Here is a 24,287-nt window from a genome sequence, read left to right on the forward strand (position 1 = left end):
TTTATCGGTTTATCGATTTTTAGTTCTTAACGATTCGATTTTCGGTTTAACCGATAAGAAAATCTCATAAAATAGAAATAGTAGTAACTAACATAAAAAAAAATCCAATCTTAGTTGCAAACAAAAATTCTACATAATTTATTTTAATTTACAAGAATTTTCAAGTTTGAATTAAATGTTGTTAAGAGAAATTAAGAGTTTTTATAATTGAAATAATAGGTTTGTTAATTTGTAGAGATTAAAGAGAAATTAAGAAAAATATATGAGTTTATATATTCTTATTGGGTTATCGGTTTACCCAATAACCCAATAAGGAAAAATCAAACCGAACCAATAACCCAATAATTTTTTTCATAAAATCATTAAAAAATCGTTAACCCAATAACATGATAACAATAAACTAATAACATTTTTATTGGTTTGATTTATCGATCGGTTCGGTTTTTGCACAGCATATATTTACTCAATAAAATCACTAACTAGATCTTCAAAACATTCTTTCAAATTCTACAAGAAGAAGACAGGAATATAGCTAAGAAATAGGGATGATAATAGAAGAATGAAAGGCTCAACTGATTCCACAATTGAACCAAGGGATAAGAGAACTCAATTGAATACACGAAACCTAATTGAATCCAAAAAAGGAGTAACTCAATAATCGATTAAGCGAAGAAGAAGTAACACGAGCAATTTCGAAAATCCACCCTAGTCACTCAATAAGTTTAACTATGAACTACTTGATTAAGCTACAGTACTCCTAAAATCCACCCTTAACTACACTCTAGAAGAGTATTGTTAATTCTCAAATCATCAAAAGCTTCTAAATGCACTAAGGCAAGTATGTTTATGATCGCCCAAGTGCTTTAGTTGCTTCGTCAAAGTGCCCTTCCATTGCCTAATAGTGCCGTCCATAGCCCAAGCCGCCTTGCATCGCCGGGCACTGATGGCATTGCCGAATGAGTTGGAGAGTCGCTGCCAATCTAGGCAGAATAGAATGATGCTCTCCATGTTTTCTTCACTCGGTTTGACCCTTCTCATCGTGTAGGCTTTCATTTTAGGTAATTGAAGCCCTCCAAGTCCTCCTATGCATGAGTATGCATGAACAAGTCCTGTGTAGCCCAGGGTATAGGTGTAGCTCGATTTGAGCTAGCCGTGCTCGTCCAGGGTATAGGTGTAGCTCGATTTGAGCTATCCATGCTCGTCCAGGGTATTGGTGTAGCTCGATTTGTGCTATCCGTGCTCCTATCAAGAATAGTAACCATGATTTATAGGCGTAGCTCGATTTGAGCTAATCTATGCTCGTATTAAAAATGTTATAGATATAGCTCGACTTGAGCTATCCGTGCTCATTTCAAGAATGGCGACCGTCAGTTATAGGTGTAGCTCGATTTGAGCTATCCGTGCTCGCATCAAGAATGGTGACCGTGAGTAGTCCAAACGAGATGCATCGTAAATCGAGAAAACAATGGTAATATGGCTGCAGCACACCCAACATATACAACATAATGTTCGAGGCTCTCGAATGAGCAGCAGGGGTCAGTCTTAAGTAACGCAGCTCACGCAAGAATCTGCAGAGTGAACTTACCGATGGATATGGTGCCTTTCGGTTGAAACACAATATTGATAACCGAGGAGGTATATTCGCAGAGAAGGGAAATGAACAGCTTATAAAAACAAATTGAACATTCCTTTCATGCTGCTGTAGCCAAAGCTGAATAATGAAACACAACATCTTAATTGCAGTATTGAGCTTATTCATAAGACTAGTAGCAGAAGTAGCAAATTGCTTTCCAACATGTACACGAACTTATATTATACTAATATGCGAACAAAATCCTCCATTTCCTTTCCTCCGAATCTTGTATCCAAGAATCGATTGCCCAGCTTCATCAGCACGACAAATTTTGGACCAAGATGTTCCTTGCACCACCTCCAGACCACGATGTTCCTTGCACCACCTCCACCTGAAAGTGATCAACCCGAATAAAAAGGAATACAACAAGAGAAATGAATTACAACGGTAGAAGAATATGCTCTTCGTAGTACCTACAGCGATAATATTCGAGAAGAATAGCAGGCAAACACATGTTTGCGGCCAGAATTAATTTTCTGGTGTTGGTTGTCGACGCAGGCGCCTCCGAGGACCCGACCCTCCATCAGAGTCATCATTTTCATCCTCTCTAGTATCAATTTCCCCTTCATAGGTCTCGCCCCAAAGTCTTCTCGAAGGTCGTCGCCTACCAGTTGCCTGAGCTCGGGTTCTTGCAGAACCTGACCAGCTACTGCTACGAGAATTACTCCTAGGTTGGAGAATCCGAACAAAGAGAAAAACAGTCAGCAAACCACCCTCATCAAGGGTTAAACTGGTGGTTTCACTACCCTCCTCTGAAACAACAGATGACTGCAATGTACTGAGCAAATCTCCTAAATCTCTCTGCCGTTCCAGCCGCCTCCAACTGCGCTGCCGCTCTGGATCAGCTTCTGTAGGGCGTACAAGAGGATGTTCCTGCCTAGCATGCTTACGCAGATCTGAATATGTGCCACTGAACTCGCATGTCTCGCTAGAGCAGCTTCTTAATTTCGCATTCATGTGACGACGGGCAGAGTCTACAACAATCCAATCATTTATCTGGCCACGACAGAGAGGGCATAGCATCTTCTTTATTTCATGGTTCTCGCAAGCCAAGGCACCTAGGGATATAGAACCGCTTTCAGTTCTTTCCCCTGGCAGTTCAGACAGAGCTTCGGATATTGTCACGGTAGATTGCGCAATAGAAGCTGAAGTTGGGATCTCCACTTGTTGTGTTGTTGATGCTGAAGCTGCTTCAAATGACTTTTTGAATTGATCGAAACAATTTGAATGCCTATAACTTGTGTCACACATAAAAGGACGACAGCCATTCTCATGAGAGGCACACAAAAGGAGAACAGCATTATGGGGATGTTCCATACACACAGGGCATCGGGCATCTTCCCAGTCCTTCACATTTTCCTCGTTTTCCAAAGGGTTTTTGGACAACGATTGCCTTGAGTGACTCGAGCTACAAGAGTAAGGAGAAGCTCTGCTCCTATCAAAAGAAACAGATCTATCTCTTCTCTCCTTAGGCATGTTTAGTTTCTATAAACCAACTGTCAAATGACAAAAAAATGATGTAAGCAGCGCTGAAAATAAGAATTCATGTAGAAGCCTCCCCGAAAGACCAATATATGAATTAACATGTATATGAAAAGCTATAAGAGTTGAAATAAATAAATTAAAAAAAAGTGCAACATTACGTACCCCAGACAAATGGCTAAAATGGTCATTCAGACCTCAGTAACATTTTTAGGCTAACATCATCTGATCAGTTTTACATACACCTCACGAATAAATCAGGAATTAAAGATACATCACAGCCAGCTCTTTTCTAAAACTGAGAATCAGTTCAGATATAGAAGGTTGAACAGCTAAAGTATTACAAATACAGAGACTAAGCCAGACCCGAAACTTCTCATAAAAAGCTAAAACAGTATAATCACCAACTTCTAAAAAACGATGAAAAAGATTTAACAATCAACAATCAGCTAAGCATGAAATCTGCCATGTATTAGGTCCTTATTTGGATCCATTTCACCCCAATACAGGTAAACAGTTTTTCATACGCTTTTATAAGAGCAATCTGATTTTGCAATGCTGAGATACAATCTCCAGCCACACAAGGAAAAAAAATTCAGAGAACTAGGAAGCACCAGATCTAATGTAAGTACAACAACAGCTAAACCTAAGACACAACTAATAGGTATTGCCTATCATTTTCCTACAGCATATGTTCCATTCTTAATTAAGTCTTCATTCAGTGATCATGTGTTTCCGATCTGTATGTTTAGGTCTACCGCGTCACTTTTCAGAACATCCCCAATCATCTCATTGTCACACATATGAACCAAATCACATTTTGTCTATATAGGGTATGACCAAACCATTCTGCGATCCTCCCTCGTTTATCCTCTATATGTGCTACTTGCATCTTCTATCTGACGTGATCAATCCTAATCCTGTTTAATCCTGTTTATGAAGGAACTGAACCTTGTAGACTGCAGTTCCCAAAATGAATACACTGACACCGCAGACTGCACATCATTAGTATTCGACACTACATGAATATCTCGATATCATCATTGTGTACATTGCCACGGAAATCAAAAATCAAACTCTTAAGTTTGGAAAACATGGAAAACAAAAAGAACAAGAGAAGCCAGCACTGTCAAGATCAAAAGGCTTGATTAGCCAAATAAATTCGTTTCCTTCTGAATATATCCAAGTCCAATAAACAACCAAGTTGAACCTATAATCTAAATAAACCGATTGAATCTTCAACTACAATACCCACAGAAGAGATATTATACACCCAATATATATTCACTTCAAGTAATGAATAGGACTAAATAGGGTGAGCACTCACCTATTATGACAAAATTTTCAGATCATATTAGCTTAGGATGCACAAAAAATAGATCGTAACATCTGCAAGCATCTTCAGTAGATACTAAGTCCCCACATCCATGCAACCAAAACAGAACTTCGGTTTTCCACTCAACTTTGGGGCATAATAAGCACTGATATGTTTTTACAAGCATCAGCCCAAACCAAAGGGAGCACCATCCTCACATGTGACACACCATAAGCAAAATCCGAAGCTCCACAACATATTGAGGCTGCAAAACCCAACTGAAAATTCTAAATCATCCATCTTTTCATACTGATACAGATCCATTTGAGAAAATTTTGACGGAGATTATTGATTTGCACTCGACAAGTTTATTTCTTCTTCGTCAAAACATCCAATTAAAGAATTCAAAACTTGTTATGTTACTTCTGTCAAAATACAACCTGAAGTTGCCAAGTTACTATTCTAAAACCAATCTCCTGTACCAACTCACCAATCCACCAACAGGTTCACAGATATAAAGTAAACGCAAATCAAACCAACAAGATTTATCCACCAGGAAACCACCACATACCAACAGACATTCGCAGATCAGAACCAAGGGACAGTCTAGCGCACTACGCTCCCACTATGTGCGGAGTCGGGGAAGGGCCGGACCAAAGGGGTCTATTGTATGCAACCTTACCCTGCATTTCAGCAAGAGGCTGTTTCCACGGCTCAAATCCATGACCCCCTGGTCACATGGCAGTAACTTTCCTAGTTACTCTAAGGCTCCCCTTCATTCATAGATCAGAACCAATCATTAAAAATGTGATTCTTATCTTTAAGAATTTCAATTATATCATGTGTCCCTTCATCAACTTAATACCCAGAGACTATAAGCAAATATCAGATGAAAAGAAACACAATCAACAATCTATTAGCACTCCACTTCCTAACTCCAACAATCTCTGGATTTCTCAAAAATATTTCAGCTTGAAACATTAGCTTAAGCACTTCGTCCAAAAAAAAGGGTCCCTACTTCGGCCTCAAACATAAACTCATACAATCTCCAATTGAATATAAGCCCTAATTTGACTTCAGACACCAAACCCAGTTCCAATTTTATGAATAAACTCAAACACTCATCTGACTTGAAAGCCAAATTTTGACTTCTAATGCAAAAGAATACAATTAACATAATAAATTGTCAAAAAAAAAAAAACCTCAAACCTAAAATGAAGCACTTCTCCAGTTCTCCTATTAAAAAAGCCTAACTTAATACTTCTAATACAGATTACAAATACAATTAACTGAACAAATCCTAAAAACAACCAAACCTCCCATCAGTTCTCCGATTGAAAAAAGCCTATTTTAATGTTAAAGATAAAACCCAGATCAAAATTTGCGATAAAACACTAGAACACCAGAAAACAACATCTAAAATTAAGAACTTCTCCGGTTACCAATTAAAAAGGCCTCATTTTGATGTAAAACATAAAACCCAGATCAAATTTTGTGAAAAACACTACGATGACCAAAACACACATCAAAGATTGCAGTTCAAACAACAAATATACAATCGGGAAGCACTTTAACACTATACATAAACTGAACTAATACAAACGAAAATCCAATTAACTGACTAAATCCTAAAAACAACCAAACCTCACATCTTAAATCAAGAATTTCTCCATTTCTCCGATTGAAAAATGCTTAACTTTGACATCAAACACAAGACCCAAATCAACTTTTTCTTAAAAAAAAAAAAAAAACAATACACCAACATAACCTCACATCAAATATAGCATTTCAAAAAACGAATATACAATCAAGCAGCAGTTTAAGGCTATTAAACTGAATAGACAACCAAACCTCGCATCTAAAAAGGCTTAATTTTGACTTCTTATACAAAAAACAAAAAAAAACAAATCCAATTAACTGAACAAATCCTAAAAATGACAGAAACCCACATCTAAAATCAAGCACTTCACCCGTTCACCAACTAAAAAAGGCCTAATTTTACGAAAGAACACTAAACAAACCGATACCCACATCAACAATCGCAGTTCAAACAACAAAGACACAATCAGAAAGCATAAAGCAGTTTAAGGCTATATAAACTGACGATAATCTTCCATAAAACTATAATTTTGATTTCTAATATAGAACACAAATCCCATTAACCTTAAAGGCCTTATTTTTCCGTCAAACACAAAACCCAAACCAAATTTCGCAAACAAACACTTAAACAACCAAAACCCACATCAAAGATCATGTTTTAAACGATGAGACAATCAAAGCAGCTTAAGGCGTAAAATAAACAAAATGGACAGATCAAACAAGACATCATTTTGATAACACAACTAGGCTAATCTTTCATAAATGACTTACCAGAAGCTAACAGAAACCCACACATAAATCCAATTAACTGAATAAATCCTAATTTCTTCGAGTTCCCCAATTAAAAAAAAAAAGCCTAATTTTGACCTCAAACAAAAACCCAAATCAAATTTTTGCAGAAAAATCACTAAACCGACAATAACCCACATAAAAAATAGCAGTTCAAACAACAAAGATACAATAAAAAAGCAGTTTACCTGCTATACATGAACTGAATAAATCCTTAAAACAACAAGACCTAACATCAAAAAGCAAACACTTCTCCAGCTTACCGACTTTAAAAATGCCTAATTTTCACTTCAACCACAAAACCCAAATCAATTTTTGAAAAAAAAAAAAAAAAACTAAACCGACCAAAACCCACCTCAAGGATTACAATTCAAACAACAAAGACACAATCAAAAAGCAGTTCGACACGATACATAAACACAAAATCCAAATCAAATTTCGCAAAAAAAAACTAAACCTACCAAAACCCACATCTAAAAACAAGAACTTCTCCCTTTCTAACTCTTATTTAAGCCTGATTTTGACCTCAAAACCCAAACAAATTTTTTATCAGAAAAAACACAAACATACAGATCAAAAAACAAAAACCAACTCAAAAGGTAATAAGGGTGTTTCAATTAACTGAACAAATCCTAAAAATAAACAAACCCCACCTCAAATATCACAGTTTAAACAACAAAAAGCAGTTTAAACGGTATAAATGAACAGATCAAATACAACAACTGGAGGTACAATTAAGTAATTCGATAAACAGGACCTTACAGAAACCGATCTGAACAACTGCTATCAAATTCAGTCGTTTTTGGGAGAAACCCTAGTGAGTTTTTTGAAAAGGCTGCAGCTGAGCTTTGCGAAGCAGCTGGCTTCTTGACTCCTGGATGAGAAGGAAAAGACTGGAAATTTATAGGGGTAAAAGGAGTATTTATAGTAAAATGTAGGGGCTTGATGAGGTGGATGATGACGTGGCAAAGTAATGTTCGTTCAAATGAACGTTTTATGGCATAATACTTATGGCAAAAATAATAATTTTTCGGAATTAGAATTGTGTTGTATTTGGCTACAAATTTTTATTTTTTCAAAAATGATTTATTTTAAACTAAAATAATTTTATAGTCAAACACGACTATTTTTACTTTCTTCATAAAATAAAATAATTTAAAAAAAGAAAAATAAAAGAATTCTCACGATCAAACGATTACTTAAATTTTCAAGGGACGGTGTGGTATACCGAAAAAACTATGACGGTGTGGTATACCGAAAAAACTATCCTGAATTATAGTTTCGAGATTATAATTTTTTGACCAATAGATAGATTTCTGAAACATTTCATCCTAATTGAAAGGCAGGTTAAAATAACCATAAGTTGGATGTGATAAAGTGAGGTATTAAGTTTAAGATAAAGATTCATACTATATTTTGGTAGATTGCATAAATTTGTTCCAAGATAAGTTTCTTTTGTTTACATAACATGGTATAGATTTGGGAAAAGGCTTAAATATGCTATTGAATTATCAGAAATGGCTCATTTATGTCATTTGTTAAAAGTTAGGCTCATTTATGCCATCGCCGTTACAAAACTGACTCATCTATGCCATTACTTTTTAACAACCGATTTTTAAAAACAGCCTTGTCACGTGACAGTTTATTAGAGGGTCACGTCATTTTTATTTTAGTTTTTATTATCATTTTTTAAAAAAATAATTTTCTTTTTTTGATCCATTAAAAAGAATCCACCCAATTTTTTGATCCATTAAAAATTAATTTGATCTATACTTTTAAAATTTGATTAATTTTTCATGGTCAAACAAATATTTAAAGAATTTCTTTTTTTTTTAAATCTACTATTAAAATTTATAACCAAACGCTATTCTAATTAAGCATATAGTATGTTTTAGCATACATGAAATTTTGTCAGCTGAATATAAGTAACTTTTATTTTTTTATTAAGCATAGAATGACATCATCAGCATCAGGAGCGGCTCAAGAAAATTTATGGCTTAAGGCAAAAATCAAACGGAGGCTTTGCGTTTTATTTTTTATATAATTTTTTTTTCTGTAAGTAGTATTTAATATATTTCTTAAAATTTGTAATTTATTATTACTAAAAAAAATAGGCCCCTCAAATTTTGGGGTCTTAGGCGGCCGCCTTTTCTTCTAAAGGGTTGAGCCGCCCCTAATCAGTATTCAACATTTGTATGTAACACTTTATGCATCATCATTTATCATTGCAAAAACAGGAAGGCGACAATATACCGACATATATAGTATACGTAGAGTTGGCAAAATGAGAAGCTAACTATTGATAATATAATAATAATATTTGATGTTTATATATCTCTTCAGTTTCAACTGAAAAATGACAAAAAGTTTAGTTAACGTGAATCTTTTTTTAAACAAAGTAATAATAAAGTGATAAAAACGTGGAGTGTATACTCTCTCCATTCCCTTTTAGTTACTCGTTCGTCAATTAAAATAACTATTTTATTATAATATATTTATTAAATGATGTTTACTATTGTATTTGAAATTAATTTGAAGAAAAAAATAATTAATATTAAAGGTAAAATATGAAAACAATCTTAATATATCAAAAATGACAAAAAAACGAATCGAACAAGAATGTTTTAAGAATATATTCATGAAAAATTAATCAAATTTTAAAAGTATAGATCAAACTAATTTTCAATGGATCAAAAAGTTGTGTAGATTCTTTTTAATGGATCAAAAAAAAAAAAATTAAAAATGACGTGATCCTCTAATAAGTTGCCACGTTGTAAGGCTGTTTTTAAAAACCATCTATTAAAAAGTAATGGCATGGATGGGTCGATTTTGTAACAGCGATGGCATGAATAAGCCCAACTTTTAACGGATGGCATAAATGAGTCATTTCTGATAGTTCAGTGGCATATTTGAGCCTTTTCCCTGTAGATTTTATCTCACGCTTAATCATGAGATATTTCATGTTATTTCGCGCATTAATGGTCCCATTAGAATTAATTTCTCGAAAATATCATTTGAATAGATTGTGTGACTTTGTACTCAAATTCGTTCGATTTTACTTGTCACTTATTTTTAAATTAGATTTCTATTTTTGCTTGTCATTTTTACCATATTAAAAAAGATAATTTTATTTTTCTATTTATCCCTAGCATTAATTATATTTTATCCAATTTTATTTCAAAACATAATAAAAAATATCATTTAATAGAGATAGTGTGATAAATTAATTATGTCAGTAATTATTTTTTCTTAATAATGTGTTAAGCCAAAATTAGAAAAGTAAAAGCAGACGAAAGAGTAGATGAAATAACAATAGTTGAGTGATTTTGTAGGTAAAAAGTCAATAGTTGAGTGACTTTTCTATTTTATAATAAAATAAAGTTGAGTAAGTTTCAAGATAAAATTGTTAATTCAATGATCGTGTTAATTAATAACTAACTCAAATTTTAATGTCATTTAATTGTTTTGTTTTTGCTTTCTACCCCCAATATTCGATATTCACAGGGGTCGATAGAATTCAAATTCACGCATTATAGAATTTCTTTCTAGAGGTTATTTTCTTTTGAAAGGCTCATATTCGAGACTATTAATTAAGTAGCCGTTTGGCCATGAAAACTAAAATTTTTTGGAGTTGGAGTTGTGTTTGACCATATCTTTTTTGATTTTTTTTTTTTACTTTTGAAAAAAAAAATTTAAATATGATTTTATGTCCCAACTTTTACAAACTATCAAAATCACTCAACTAAAATTTACCGACTAACGGAAAAAGAACACAATTAGCCACTTTTATAAAAATAATTACCTATACATGGCCATATTTAATGAATTTCAATTATGACATATATAATATTTACATTAATAGTCGTTTTCTCATATTTAAAATTTTTAAATATGGATGTTATATTAACAGATCACTGCTTCGTATTGTTTAGGTAACAAATATTATCTTTCAAACAAATTTATTTTTTTAGGAATTTATTTAATTTATTTCCTTTATTTTCCGTTTCTAAAAAATAGGAAATGATGAGTTGTTATTAAATTTTAGGATACCGCTAATTTATTTCTTTAATTTTCTTATACATGAAAGATTTTACAGTGTGTGAATAAATTTTTTTTATGTAAAACATACTTTGCATATTTATGGTATATTATATCATATACCATAAATATATAAATATGCTTACTATATTTCTTTATACTTTGTATATTTATATATATGTGTATATGGTATATACATAGTATAAACTTCATATATAACATGCTTTGTATATTTATGTTATAAATATGCTTAGTATGTTTCTTGATACTTTGTATATTTATATATTGTGTATATGATATATACATGGTATAAACTTTATATATAACATACTTTGTATATTTCTGTTATAAATATAATATTTTATATATTTATGGGTATAAATATAATACTTTGTGTATAAAGATACCAAGTATTATGATATATAAAGATAGCAATTGCAGTTTAAGGTATAAATTTGTTAAATTGGACATATTTTTTTATGAAAAATATGTATTACCGATTTATATTTTTAGCATATATATGGTATAAACTATTTACATTTGAATAGTATAATAAAGATGTACACACTATAATATATATCATCAAATTAAAAATGAGAATAATTTTTGGCAATAGTAAACTAATCTGCTACAATTTTATTAATTCCATAAATATAGAAAACGATTATCCATTATTAATTACACGACTATAATTTCTTAAACATCCGTATCACAATAGAAAAATTATTATTATTATTATTATATTATAGTAATTAGGATAATTAGCAGTAAAATAATGTCTTAAATAAGGAAGAAAATTAAATAATAGAGAAAAATAATGATGAGAGAGAAAAAGAGATATATAGTATTAATTAGGATAATATTAAGTTTGAAATTATAATTATCTTATTCTTTAAAACTGTTATATACGTAATATTGAAAAAGTAACGTTATAAGGAGAGTTTTATGTAAAAATTTAAAAGATTGGGCTTATATGTAATAATAATAAAAGTTGAAAAATTGTGAATACACAAAAAATTGTTTTCTCTTTTTAGAAATTTTTTTCGAAATTATTTTCCAAATTTTCATTGCCAAACACCATAATTTTCAACTCTAAATTTTTTTGGAGAAAAAAGGAAAAAAATTTCATGGCCAAACGGACCCTAAGATGGAAGATGTTTTGATTTGATAAACAATAAGTCGACGCCATTTTGTTCCTTGTTTTGGCGTTCTTGTATCGCACGCGCCAAATCATGATTTCACTAATCTATATACTCACTATAATATAAAGGGAAAAGGCTCAAATATGCCATTGGATTATCAAAAATGACTCATTTATGCCATCCGTTAAAGTTTGGCTCATTTATGCCATCGCCGTTACAAAACTGGCTCATCCATGCCATTACTTTTAACATCCAATTTTTAGAAAACAGCTTTGCCATGTGGCAGCATATTAGAGGTCCACGTTATTTTTTTAAAATTTTTTTTAAAAAATAATTTATATATTTTTTTTATAATTTTTTTAAAAAATGGTGTTGGTTATGAAGTTTATAGATTACATATTTCTATACTTTTATTTATCAAATAACGAATAATAAATTTTGCATATAACTAGTGTTCATGTTTTTTCTCGATTCTTATTTTAATATATATATATATATATATATATATATATATATATATATATTTGACCAATCTTCTATGTATTTATTTGTACATGAATCCAAAATATTCAAACCTGAAATTCTAGTTCATTATAACCATTGCTAGTCCTTATATGCAATGATAAAAAAGGATGGAACCGTATTCGTCATATTTTGTCAAATGAAAAAGGTGACCATATTATGATCAATTCAAAGACCTTAAATGTTTAATCTTTCTTAACACTTTGAAAAGTACATGATAGAGAAAGAAAAAGAATGCAAAAATGTGAACAATTTCTTCCGTTGGTGCATTCTCTTTTCCTTACTTTTCTCTCCCTATTTGTGTGTATGCATGCAAAATGTATGTAGTAAAATATTGTGTGTGGATGTATACATTATCATTTATTCCTTTTTTATAATCATTTATATGTATGCATGCATGCATGGATCATATATTATATCAAATCTCACTTCAAATTTAATCATAACAAAGAATAAATGATAACGTACGCATCCACACACAATACTTTACTACATACATTTTGCATGCATACACACAAAGAGGGAGAGAAAAGTAAGGAAAAGAGAATGCACCAACGGAAGAAATTGTTCACATTGTTGCATTCTTTTTCTTTCTCTATCATATATTTTTCGAAGTGTTAAGAAGAATTAACCATTTAAGGTCTTTGAATTGATCATTTTAAAATGGTCACCTTTTTCATTTGGCAAAATATGACAAGAATACGGTTCCGCCCTTTATTATCATTGCATATAAGGACTAGCAATGACTATGATGAACTAGAATTTCAGGTTTGAATATTTTGGATTCATGTATAAATAAATACCTAGAAGATTGGTCAAATATAAATATATAATTATTTTTAAAAATAAAAATCCAGAAAAAACATAAACATTAGTTATATGCAAAATTTATTATTCGTTATTTAATAAATAAAAGCATAGAAATATGTAATCTACAAACTTTGTAACCAACACCATTTTTTTAAAAAATTAAATAAAAAATTCTATTTTTTTTATAATTAATTTTTTTTTAAATGACATGGACCTCTAATATGCTTCCACGTGGTAAAACTGTTTTCTAAAAATCGGGTGTTAAAAGTAATGGCATGGATGAGCCAGTTTTGTAACGGCGATGGTATAAATGAGCCCAACTTTTAACGGATGACATAAATGAATCATTTCTGATAGTTCAGTGGCATATTTGAGCCTTTTCCCTAATATAAATAATTCAAAAATAAATTGTGATTTTTGAATATTTTTGTTTTTTTATGTAAAGATACGATGTACTACTAAATGAGCAACATGTTTTCAAGACACATAATTACTATACGATGATTCATTACACGCTTCCTTCATTTTTTTAATTGTTTTCTTATTTTTTTTTAAATCAAACGATACAAATTTTAACTTAACATTTTACTATATATTTCTTATTAAATTTAAATAAAATTAAAATTTATAGTAAATTTCATATAGTTTTTAAATATCTAAATTTTAATTTAAAAATCAAATGAAATCTAATTTAATTTAGCTTTGAAACTAATTAAATTGACTCATAAAAACTAAGGGAGCAATTAAAAAGGAATGAAGAGAATATTAACATATCATAAATTCTAATATCGAGATTCAGAATAAAATTTTACACGAAATTTTGCATGTATGACTTAAAAGCATAAACTTTTTGACTAATTTGCTATTAAGGGCGGAACTCATGAGTGCTAACTGCTAAATGACAGTTTTTTTTATCAAATTACTACATTATATAATAGATCAACTTTTAATTTTATAAATATATTTATCAATATTAACACCTTTTTGACACGAGTTAAAGATTTAATACATTGATTAAGGTGTTGCAAAAATTTTCCAAAATTGTTTATCGGTTCTAATTATTATCCTCAAATTTAAAAGAGCCTAATTATAACGCTTGAATTCTTCCAAAAGTTTAACCTTTTTCTTCTCCCTTTCTTTTATTATTAGTTATATAGTTATTTGTCAAATATGATTTAATGTATGCTAAGGGGTCGTTTGGTTTGTGGGACTAGAGTCAATAATCCCGGGATAAAAATGTAACTCACTCGTTTGGTTATAAATATTTGGGATAACTTATCCCGGGACTAATAATTAGTCCCGGGATAAGTTATCCACCCAAGTGGTGGGATAACAATCCCGGAATTATTTTTCTTTGGGATAAAATTATACAAGGACAAAAATACTCTTTTGAGATTGTTATACATAATTAAACATAATTAACATAATTTAACATAATATATTATAATTAAATATATTAACATAATATATATAATTAAAAATAATTAACGTATATATATTCATAATATTATACGTTTGGTTGTAATATATATATATATATATATATATATATATATATATATATATATTATATTCATAAATAATAAATTATGTTTAATTAACGTATAATATATTCATTAATTATGAATATAATATATTACGTAATATATAACGTAATTACGTAATATATAACACTTATGAATATATATACGTTAATTATGTTTAATTATATATATATTATATTAATATATTTAATTATAATATATTATGTTAAATTATGTTCATTATGTTTAATTATATATAATTTAATTATATATAACGTAATATATTCTCACACACACATAAATTATGTTTAATTAACGTATAATATATTCATAAATAAATAAATTTTGAACAGTTTACCGCTCAAAATGGTTGTAAAATATAAATTATGTTTATTTATATATTTTAATTTCTTTTAAAAATAATTTAAGAATGAATATTTAAATCTTAAAAAGAAATATATATATATATAAAAAGTTAAATAAGATGGAGGGTATTTTGGTAATCAATTAATTTATTCCTAAAAATTATATGATGTATATTACTTTGAATACAACAAATCAAACACTCAATAAAAAATAATCTCAACATAACTAATCTCAGTATATCTTATTTCATCACAACTTATCCCAATATAACTAATCCCGATATAACTTGTTTTCAAACCAAACCAGCCCTAAGTTTAATAGACATGCCCTTCTTATATCTCCTCTTCTCCGGCCAATAATTATTCGCGAAAATATTATGAAAAAAAGTAATAAACTATCATAATTTATCATATTAAATATTTCTTGATCAGTTGATTGTAAAATTCAAATTATTTGATAGTAGAAGAGAATAAAGAAAAAAAAATCCTAATTATTTGCCAACCACTTCCTCCAAAGAAAAGAGATTTCCTAATTTGTTCTATGTGGAAACAAGATGACCTAAAAGCCACTAGTGTCAGTGTATAATTAATTATTTGTATTTTTTCCCAAAGGAAAAAAAAATGTGAAAACACGTTTTGAATATAAGATGACACCTTATTTTATGAAAAATTCTACTGATTCATAGAACCTAACTCCCTTCTCTTTTTCTCCTTTAATTTCATTTGCGATGGTGACTTATCGAATACACGATCTTAAATAAAACTTATAAAAGAATATAAAGATCAACTAAAATAGAAGATTAGTAGGTAATTGAACGTCATCTGTTTTTTTAATCTATATTATTATTATTACTATGCTATTGTCTTAAGCTTTAATATTATTATTCAGGGACGAAGTCACCTTATGGTCAGGGAGTTCGGGCAGCGAAAAATTATAAGTACAATTTATATATGATTAAAATTATTTTTATGTACATAGAATTGATGTTGAATCCCCTTTGGCTAGTTCGTGTGCCCACTTCTTTCGATTTTGAACCCTTAGTAAAAATTCTAACTGATATTATTACCATTCATTTCTTTTGCTTCCGTATCATATTATCTATTTATTGTTATTATTTTTTTACACCATTATTTTCATATGATTTCTTTACTATTTCCTTCCCCTTTGCTACATGCTTTGAAATGCTATACTTTAGTTAAGACCATCTCCAATCACACTTTATATTTTCATCGTCAAATATAAAGAATTTTTGTATTTGGAGAACACCAACTCTATATTTATTTCATGAAATAAGAAAATATAAGTAAAATAAAAATAATAATATAATATTAAAGAGAGCGAATCTCTATATTTAGAGAACACCAACTCTATATTAATTTCATGAAATAAGAAAATATAAGTAAAATAATAATAATAATATAATATTAAAGAGAGCGAATCTCTATATTTAGGGTGCAAAGTAGAGTGTTGTCTGTGGGTCTATCGAAATCACTCCGCTCCGTTCTTAAGGTAAGAGGAAGATTTCTGCGCACACATCCTCTTCAAATCCCAATTATGAAATTACTCATATTTTCAAGTCAAATTCTGTGGATTACAATTTTCATTGTAAATGGAACAAATCATTTTGGGTTATTTTTTCCCCAAAATCTCAGATGGAGCAAATGACAAATTTCCTTTCTTGAAATCTACTTAATTTTAGTATCATTTTTTGCCTTCAACAACCTGATTTGTTGGAGTCTCCCCACCATTTCTCTTTTGTTGATTTTCCATTTTATGCTTATTATTCACATTGGACCCAACTAATTTAGATTTCCGTCATGTAAGTCCATTTAAAGGGAACATTGGAGCCCAACTAATTCAAATTTCCGTCATGTAAGCCCATTTAAAAGGAAAATCGCAAGAATTTTTTTCATACTCAAAGCACAAACCCAAATATTTCTGATTAAAAATGAAGATATCCTATCTATCCCACCATACTGTGGGACTAATTATCTGGTTTTGTTACTATGCAAGAGTTTTCTTCCACTTTCTGTTAAACCTCAGAAAGACCTTTGTCTATCTCAGACATCTCCCTTTCTCTACTTAAGTCTTTTATTCACATGATCAACAAAAATGGGACCCTTGATGCACATGGTCACCATACATTGTGACGTCCTTTCTTGCCAATGAACAACTCCAGGGGCACAAAACATCCCGCGTTCATGCAGTAATTAAGAGAGGGCATCACACCAAGGAGTGTAATACGTATCACGCAACCCATAATGATGTGAGCACCAATGAGTAATTTCAGGGCTCGAACTTGTGACCTAAACTAATAACACAAGGCGGAATGGAAGAAGAGAGATGGAATCACATTCATACTAAAGTACATTCTTTCGTGCATATGATAGGTGATTTGAAAAAAGGGAAACATCTATAATGGTACTGAAAAGCAGTTACAAATACCAAGTAGCCAAAGAAGATGAAAGAAAACACATGTGATGTCCTTGGGAAAGTTATGTATACCGAAAAAACTAACAATCTAACTTAGAAAAAGAAAAAGGCGGAAAGGCTGAATGGGAGACGAAAGTCAGCCTCTCCTTCCCCTACCTCTTCCCCTTCCCCTTCCTCTTCCTCTTCCCCGTCCTCTAAATCCTGTCGTTCCATGAGCTCCCCCATCGTCTCTTTCAAATGTGAACATGCTCATTCTAATATTCTCTGCCTCGGTTTTTGTTGTACTATCTTCTTGTTCCTGATAATTAGTATAAGAACCATATCAAACGACACTTCCCAGCAACTCTGATGAAATATTTGTCATTATAACTCTATTTGAGCTTTACACTGATTTATCGGTCGTAGAGGCAAGAGGAATTTTATAACATGTTTTTTGCTTCGACTGATCCACCTCAATGCAGTCGTGTTATCAGAAACTATAATATTCGATTATAATGGAAGGAATATATAGGTGGATTACTGATCATTCTCAGCCAAGGCTTGATCTTCCTTCCAAAAGCTTAACGGTTCATATAGAAACCACATTATGAATTTGAATGGTTGAAAATATAGGTTAGGTGCTACTACCATTTGAATATTGAAAAGCCATATTTACTTACGTGAAAATCTTCGAAATCTAATTGCTGTTGTAGCTGTCTTGCAAGATCCTCGTCTTGACTAACATCAGGAAACTGATGTGTTGCAGAAAGATTACCACTGGTTTTTCTTCTTTCCCATTCCTCTAGGGTAAGAAGGTGTGACTCCTCTTCCTCTCTTCCCCTTCCCCTGTGTCTTTGCCCTCTAGAACGATGACCACCACGAGGAGGGGGCTGACTCATTTTCTGCAGTAGTTTTTGCGCAGCTGCTTGGTTTTGAACAGGGACAGCCTCGGCCACTGTCAGACAAAGATATGAAGGTCAGAATGAAATGAACTTCAATAAATAGTGAAAAGTAAAACTTTGGTTTTTCCCGAAAGGACATGCTGACACTGAAATTTCAGGATGAATTAAGAGAATGCAGCATGTATTTCCATTACACAACAATTTGACAAGTAGGCTACACCTTCTTTTGGCCTTGATTCAGAAGTGCTTGGCTTTTCTTCATTCCTTTCAATATGAGCAGGTGGCTTCCATTCATTACTGGTGCTCTCCATCCTTGAATCATTGTTCGGGAATCTATGCATTTGATTAGCTGTGGAACTTTGAGCTTTTTCTGCATAAGTGAGGCATACTCTTTTACCAAATGACAGAGGAACATTCACACCAGAGGAATATCGAGTTAAGATATATTTGCTTCATAAATCTTAATATTGGCGGAGAAATGAACACCAGTTAAATAACTGCAACATTCATATATGAAGAAAGCCAAGGTTACAAACCCCACCCTCCCACGAACAAGAACATTCATTTCCTTGTATGGATCAACTAACAAAACATATCGTTTAAAGATGGTATGCCTGAGCACCAGTGGCGGAGCCAGACTTTTGGTGAAGGGTGTTCATATTTTCCCTTCCCTTGGGCAAAGAACTGTTTAAAAAAATAAAAAAAAATAAAGCACTGCTGCACGTTTCAAGGTTCGAACCCAAGTTGTTGATACGGAAATGCACACTCTTGACCACTGAACTATGCTTCTCTAGCTTGTCAAGGGTGTGCAACAACACGTATACAACCATAAATATCTATATTTAACCTATATACTCGGAAATTTTTTTCCAACGAAGGGTGTTCATCCGACCACCCTTCGTCGGCTGTGGCTCCGCCACTGCTGAGCTCCACGTTAAAAATCTAAATTCAGGAGGGCAAATATATACTGTTAAATCAAATTTGTATCGCCTCTGACCAGAATATCTCTTATGCTGAGAAGGGTGTTTGTGCAAAGCTCCAATCTGCAACTTCTCAAATGGTGGTGGACCAGCAGCCCCGTCCTCATGTGCTACTTTCAAGGTTGAACGGGAGAAACCTGAATATTTTTTGTTCATCTGCCATTCCTCATAAAGAGAACTAACAGCACCTCCTAAAACGGTAATCATTTTGGCATTCAAACACACAATACCGCTGTGAACTGTAGCTTTGTTTTCCAAGCGCACCTGAAAAGCAGAACATATGCAGATAAGGAATCATTGCTGTGTTGTTCAGCATAGCATAGTATACTACCAACAAACCAGACAGTCATGAGCTGCAACATTTATCGCTGGCAATTAGATCTAAATTACATCCATTAGCTGGTCAAACTGGCAACCTTTAAAATGTCTATTCATATGTCAAAAGTTGAATCGATCACCCGCAGGAGTAGAAAATTACACGATGTAGGAATAATTACTTGTAAAAATGATTGAAATAGTAATAAAAAGAGATGCATATTCCTTCTCTAAAAATTGAGTTTTTTTTTTTTTTTTTTTTTGTGTGTGTGTGTGTGTGAGAGAGAGAGATTCTCGGTAAATCACAAGCCAATACAATGTATAGTAGAATGTAAACCATCTACTATGATTTTTATAGTCATAGAGAAGGGGAATACCTTAGTGCCAGGAACAATATCATCAGGAATTGATGGTATATGAGAGTACTCTATAGCAGTAATATCAGAGTGCCCATCGGTGAGCTTTAATCTAAGTAGACGCCGATTGTTGGAACTTCCAGAACTCTCAGCCATATTACTTCGTGATATATCTCTGACAGAAGATATCTACTCAAGACCATATGGAGACAGAAGAAGGAAAGAAGCTCAGTGCAACACAAAATTTTGAAAATGTTTACTTGAAGGGGGATGAAATGCAAAACCAATATAAAATTTGGACACACAAAATTGTGGCTTGTATCAAAGTCGCATGCATTAAAGCTAATTAACTGGTTTCTAAAAGTTATACGAAATAGATCGAAATTGAGAGAGAGAATGATCTTAAAAGAAAAGAAGTTAAATCTCTGATACTAACAGCATACCCACTGTAATCCCAGTGTAAATCTCTGATACTAACAACAACATCCGCAGTGTAATCCCACAAGTGGGTCTAGTAAATCTCTGAAACTATTGAAGTAAATTAACACACATCTCGTAAGCCATGAAGAATGGGTAATTATTAATATCATATGATATATCAGTTTTGACTTCTGTCTGCAATAACGATTTTAAAACGTGCAACATATTTCAAATGGAATTGAATAACAACACTTGGACCCATACCTAGCTCTCAGAGGCAGATCCAAAATTTAGAGAGTGGGTACAGTATATCACAACAGCACGCCTCTGCTAGCATGGGTGCAGACTGTAAGAAAACCTGTTTTGATATGCATATATAGACCCATGAAATGCATTATCTCTACAACATTTCAAGCATGATAATATTGATGTCTTTCATTGTTAATAATACATAACTTCAAAAACTCTGGCAAGATAGATTGGCAAAGTCTTCCCATCAAGTGAGTGTTGATGCAGCTAAAACCTCACTATTGTAGCATAAAACCAGAGTAGAGGAGTTCCCTATCAAAGTTGAGGAGATTCTTGGCATAATGAACCAAAAAATGCAACTATACATTCTTGCAGAAACAAGTGTCAAATTAAACTTTTGCATGACCTCCGTAGCAATAAGAAGTTCAGTGATCTCAAACAGTTAATGGAGCCTATTGTTCTAACAAAAGCTTGAGAAACTTTTAGACAACACGGAACAACATTCATCTTAGTTATCATTGAACTTGGATATGATTGATAAGTTATAAACTTTTTTAAGCAATAAGGCTTTATTTCCACTAATTTTGGCAGTCCACTAAATCCAGGAGTAATCAAATTCACTGCTTTCCGTTCGAATATTTGTACATATATAAGAAATCTTAAAATGTGTATATATATAATAGCCCGTCCAAATCCAAACCCACCCTGAGTGGAGCTTGAAGCCCGGATACCCGTTCAGCCGAACCAAATAGCTTTACTCAAACCTATGTTATCCGGACTCTTCAAAAATGTCGACGAGTGGGTAAGGATCCTCCAAAAGTAGCATGTTTTTGGAGTATTGGCACAGGTGCGGCATCACCTTTGGAGAGTCAGAGCAACAGACTCAAACAGCGTATTTGTGATAAAAGATATCTATTAAACATGTACATTTATTAGATTTAGAATCCAATTAATTACTATCAACTGAAGTACAACAACAACATACCCAGTGTATTCCTACAAAGTGGGCTTGGGAGGGTAAAGTGTAAGCAGTCCATACCACTACCTCAGATGAAGTAGAGAGGTTGTTTCTGATAGACCCCTGATAAACAGTATAACCACAAAAAACATAAAAATAAATAACAAAATGGGATAACACACCGCTAGATTTAAAAAAAAAAAGACATCGACAGAGTAATACTATAAACTATTTATTTGAGATCACAAACCTCCTCAGAAACTACGCAAATGAAACCTAAGTTGCTCGGACTCTTCAAAAATGTTGCCGCACCCGTGTCGGATCCTTAAAAAATACACTATTTTTGGAGGATCCGACACACACCCATCGACATTTTTGAAGAGTTCAAATAGCATAGCATGAAACTACACGAAACTACAAGCACAGATACAAACGGCACACTCCTTTCTATTAGTACGGACGCACTCCTACCCACTAACTCTCTACCCTAATTTGTGTCCTTCACACCCAGAGGCGGATTCAGGATTCGGAGTCTCCGGGTGCCAAGTAGACTCATCGATTAAATCAATCGGAGACTCTATATCCTAGATGCGAGCAAACTTCTGGCCAAGGGGCTCATTCGAACCCCTTTTGATGAAAAACTATACTATTTATATACGATTAAAATAATTTTTTAAATATAATAATTGATATTGAACCCTGTTCGACTAGTTCTTATATTTACTTCTTTTGATTTTAAACCCTCTTAGACTTTGGTAACTTCAGCTTTTTACTTATTCTAAAAGAGAAAACAAAAAAATCTTTAAAAGTTAGCAAGGATCGTGGACATTGAGAAAACTGCAAAGTGATAAGGCTGGGACAATGACTAACAAAGAAATTTCATGGAACGGAGAACGAGAGAATAAGCAAGAAGATAAGCAAGAAGATGAACAAAACTTAGGGTTCTTTTCTACTTTCTACTCTAACATATTTTTCCTTTTTTAATGCTTCGTCCTTCTGAATTTGCAGAAGGTTAAAAGTTTGAGGCAAGTGTTTTACTGATGTTTATTTCATTTTTTTAACATTGTTCTTCCTCTTGTTTTTAAAACTTAATAGTTAATCATTGGGGAATATAATTGAAGTTGACTGACTTGACTAGTGCATATATTCTGAATTTCCCAAAGAGAAATTTATAGAAAGTATGATTTTTTGAAACATTGTCCCATGATGTATTAGTTATGAAATCAACATCGTCCGATTAGTGGATTATTATTCATAAATGCTTTTGATAGTAATTATTAAGAAGAGAAACTTGTTTATTTTATACTAAACAAATACTAATTAAAACTAAAAATTACACAAATACACAACTTATGTTTCTAATATTACAAAAAATCCCAACTCCTTAAACATATTACAAAAATCCCAACATATACACAGAATGTTATGTATATGTCGGCTATGTTATGTATATTAATAGGGAGAGAGTAAAATAATTAAAAAAATGGGAGAGAGTCTAATTACTTCTAAAAGGGTTGGTATTTATGTTATTTATACTAATTAAAAAGAAATAAAAGAAAACGAACATAACTGAACTTAAAACTAATAAAACTTACGTTGCCAGCAAGTATTGAACCCGGGCACCTTGTGAAAACTAAGCGACCCTCTACCACTGGCACCACAGACAGCTTATGTTGACTGGGTGGCAAGTTTACCATTTATATATATTATGTATATATACCCCTATATATAGAGAGAGTTTCCGTCAAAGTTTGCGGGTGGCGTGGCACCCTCACGGGCCTTAATAGATCCGCCCTTGTTCACATCTTCCTATCAAGGGTAGTAACCTCGTAAGCTGTAACATCTCCATATCATGTCTAATTACCTCCCTCCAATATTTCTTGGGCCTACCTCTACCTCGCCTAAAACCATCCATAACCAGTCAGTCGCACTTCTGTACTGGAGCATCCGTGCCCCTCCTCATCACATGCCCAAACCATCGCAATCTCACTTCCCGCATCTTGTCTTCCATCAAAGTCACTCTCACCTTCTCACGAATAACCTCATTTCTAATCCTATCTCTCCTGGTAAGTCCACACATCCATCTCAACATCCTCATCTCTGCCACCTTCAACTTTTGGATGTGAGAGTTCCTAAATGGTCAACACTCCGCTCTATACAACATAGCCGGCCAGACTGCCATTCCGTAGAACTTAGCCTTATGCTTAGGAGGCACCTTCTTATCACACAAGACTCCTGAAGCGAGCCTTCACTTCAACCATCCTGCACCAATACGGTATGTAACATCCTTGCCAACAACAATGCATGATGATTGAGGTGGAATGAGTGAATTTACGAAATTGACATCGTGGAAACACCACCCCTTAGTGCTTAGGGATTCAAGCAAATTGTGTGATGACGAAGAAGAGGAATTTGGGTTCTCTATTTTTAGTGCCTATTAGGTGTTTGATGTTGCTGATAATGTTGTACTAATTGA

The 24,287-nt window shown here is 32.5% G+C and overlaps 2 protein-coding genes across 11 annotated transcripts; both read right to left on the reverse strand.

Annotated features, from left to right (window-relative positions):
- Positions 1-1,665: 1,665 nt before the first annotated feature.
- Positions 1,666-7,718, reverse strand: LOC107841765. Of its 10 annotated transcripts, none has more exons than XM_016685607.2 (4): positions 7,581-7,714; positions 4,443-4,695; positions 2,051-3,129; positions 1,666-1,964 (listed from the first exon to the last, which is right to left on the reverse strand). In XM_016685607.2, the coding sequence occupies exon 3, from the start codon at positions 3,107-3,109 to the stop codon at positions 2,102-2,104; it is 1,008 nt and encodes a 335-aa protein (XP_016541093.1). In that variant the 5' UTR covers positions 3,110-3,129; positions 4,443-4,695; positions 7,581-7,714; the 3' UTR covers positions 1,666-1,964; positions 2,051-2,101. The 10 variants fall into 10 exon arrangements, with proteins under 10 accessions (XP_016541093.1, XP_047252467.1, XP_016541092.1 ...); XM_047396511.1 differs by having other exon boundaries at positions 2,047-3,129; XM_016685606.2 differs by having other exon boundaries at positions 4,443-4,708.
- A 9,831-nt stretch (positions 7,719-17,549) lies between these two features.
- Positions 17,550-21,891, reverse strand: LOC107841764 (tudor domain-containing protein 3). The gene is made up of 6 exons (XM_047396513.1): positions 21,839-21,891; positions 20,206-20,373; positions 19,531-19,777; positions 18,754-18,903; positions 18,312-18,586; positions 17,550-17,950 (listed from the first exon to the last, which is right to left on the reverse strand). The coding sequence occupies exons 2-6, from the start codon at positions 20,338-20,340 to the stop codon at positions 17,789-17,791; spliced, it is 969 nt and encodes a 322-aa protein (XP_047252469.1). The 5' UTR covers positions 20,341-20,373; positions 21,839-21,891; the 3' UTR covers positions 17,550-17,788.
- Positions 21,892-24,287: the final 2,396 nt, after the last annotated feature.

Source organism: Capsicum annuum, chromosome 9 (genome assembly GCF_002878395.1).
Source record: "Capsicum annuum cultivar UCD-10X-F1 chromosome 9, UCD10Xv1.1, whole genome shotgun sequence".
Taxonomy (NCBI): domain Eukaryota; kingdom Viridiplantae; phylum Streptophyta; class Magnoliopsida; order Solanales; family Solanaceae; genus Capsicum; species Capsicum annuum.

Excerpts from the sequence above, each read along its gene's own strand:
- LOC107841764 (XM_047396513.1), bottom strand. The coding sequence starts at position 20,340 with ATGGCTGAGAGTTCTGGAAGTTCCAACAATCGGCGTCTACTTAGATTA. Across the intron at positions 18,904-19,530 it reads TCAGCATAAGAGATATTCTG|AAAAAGCTCAAAGTTCCACA; the intron begins GTCAGAGGCGAT and ends TCACTTATGCAG. Across the intron at positions 18,587-18,753 it reads TGAATCAAGGCCAAAAGAAG|TGGCCGAGGCTGTCCCTGTT; the intron begins GTGTAGCCTACT and ends TTTGTCTGACAG.
- LOC107841765 (XM_016685605.2), bottom strand. The coding sequence starts at position 3,109 with ATGCCTAAGGAGAGAAGAGATAGATCTGTTTCTTTTGATAGGAGCAGA.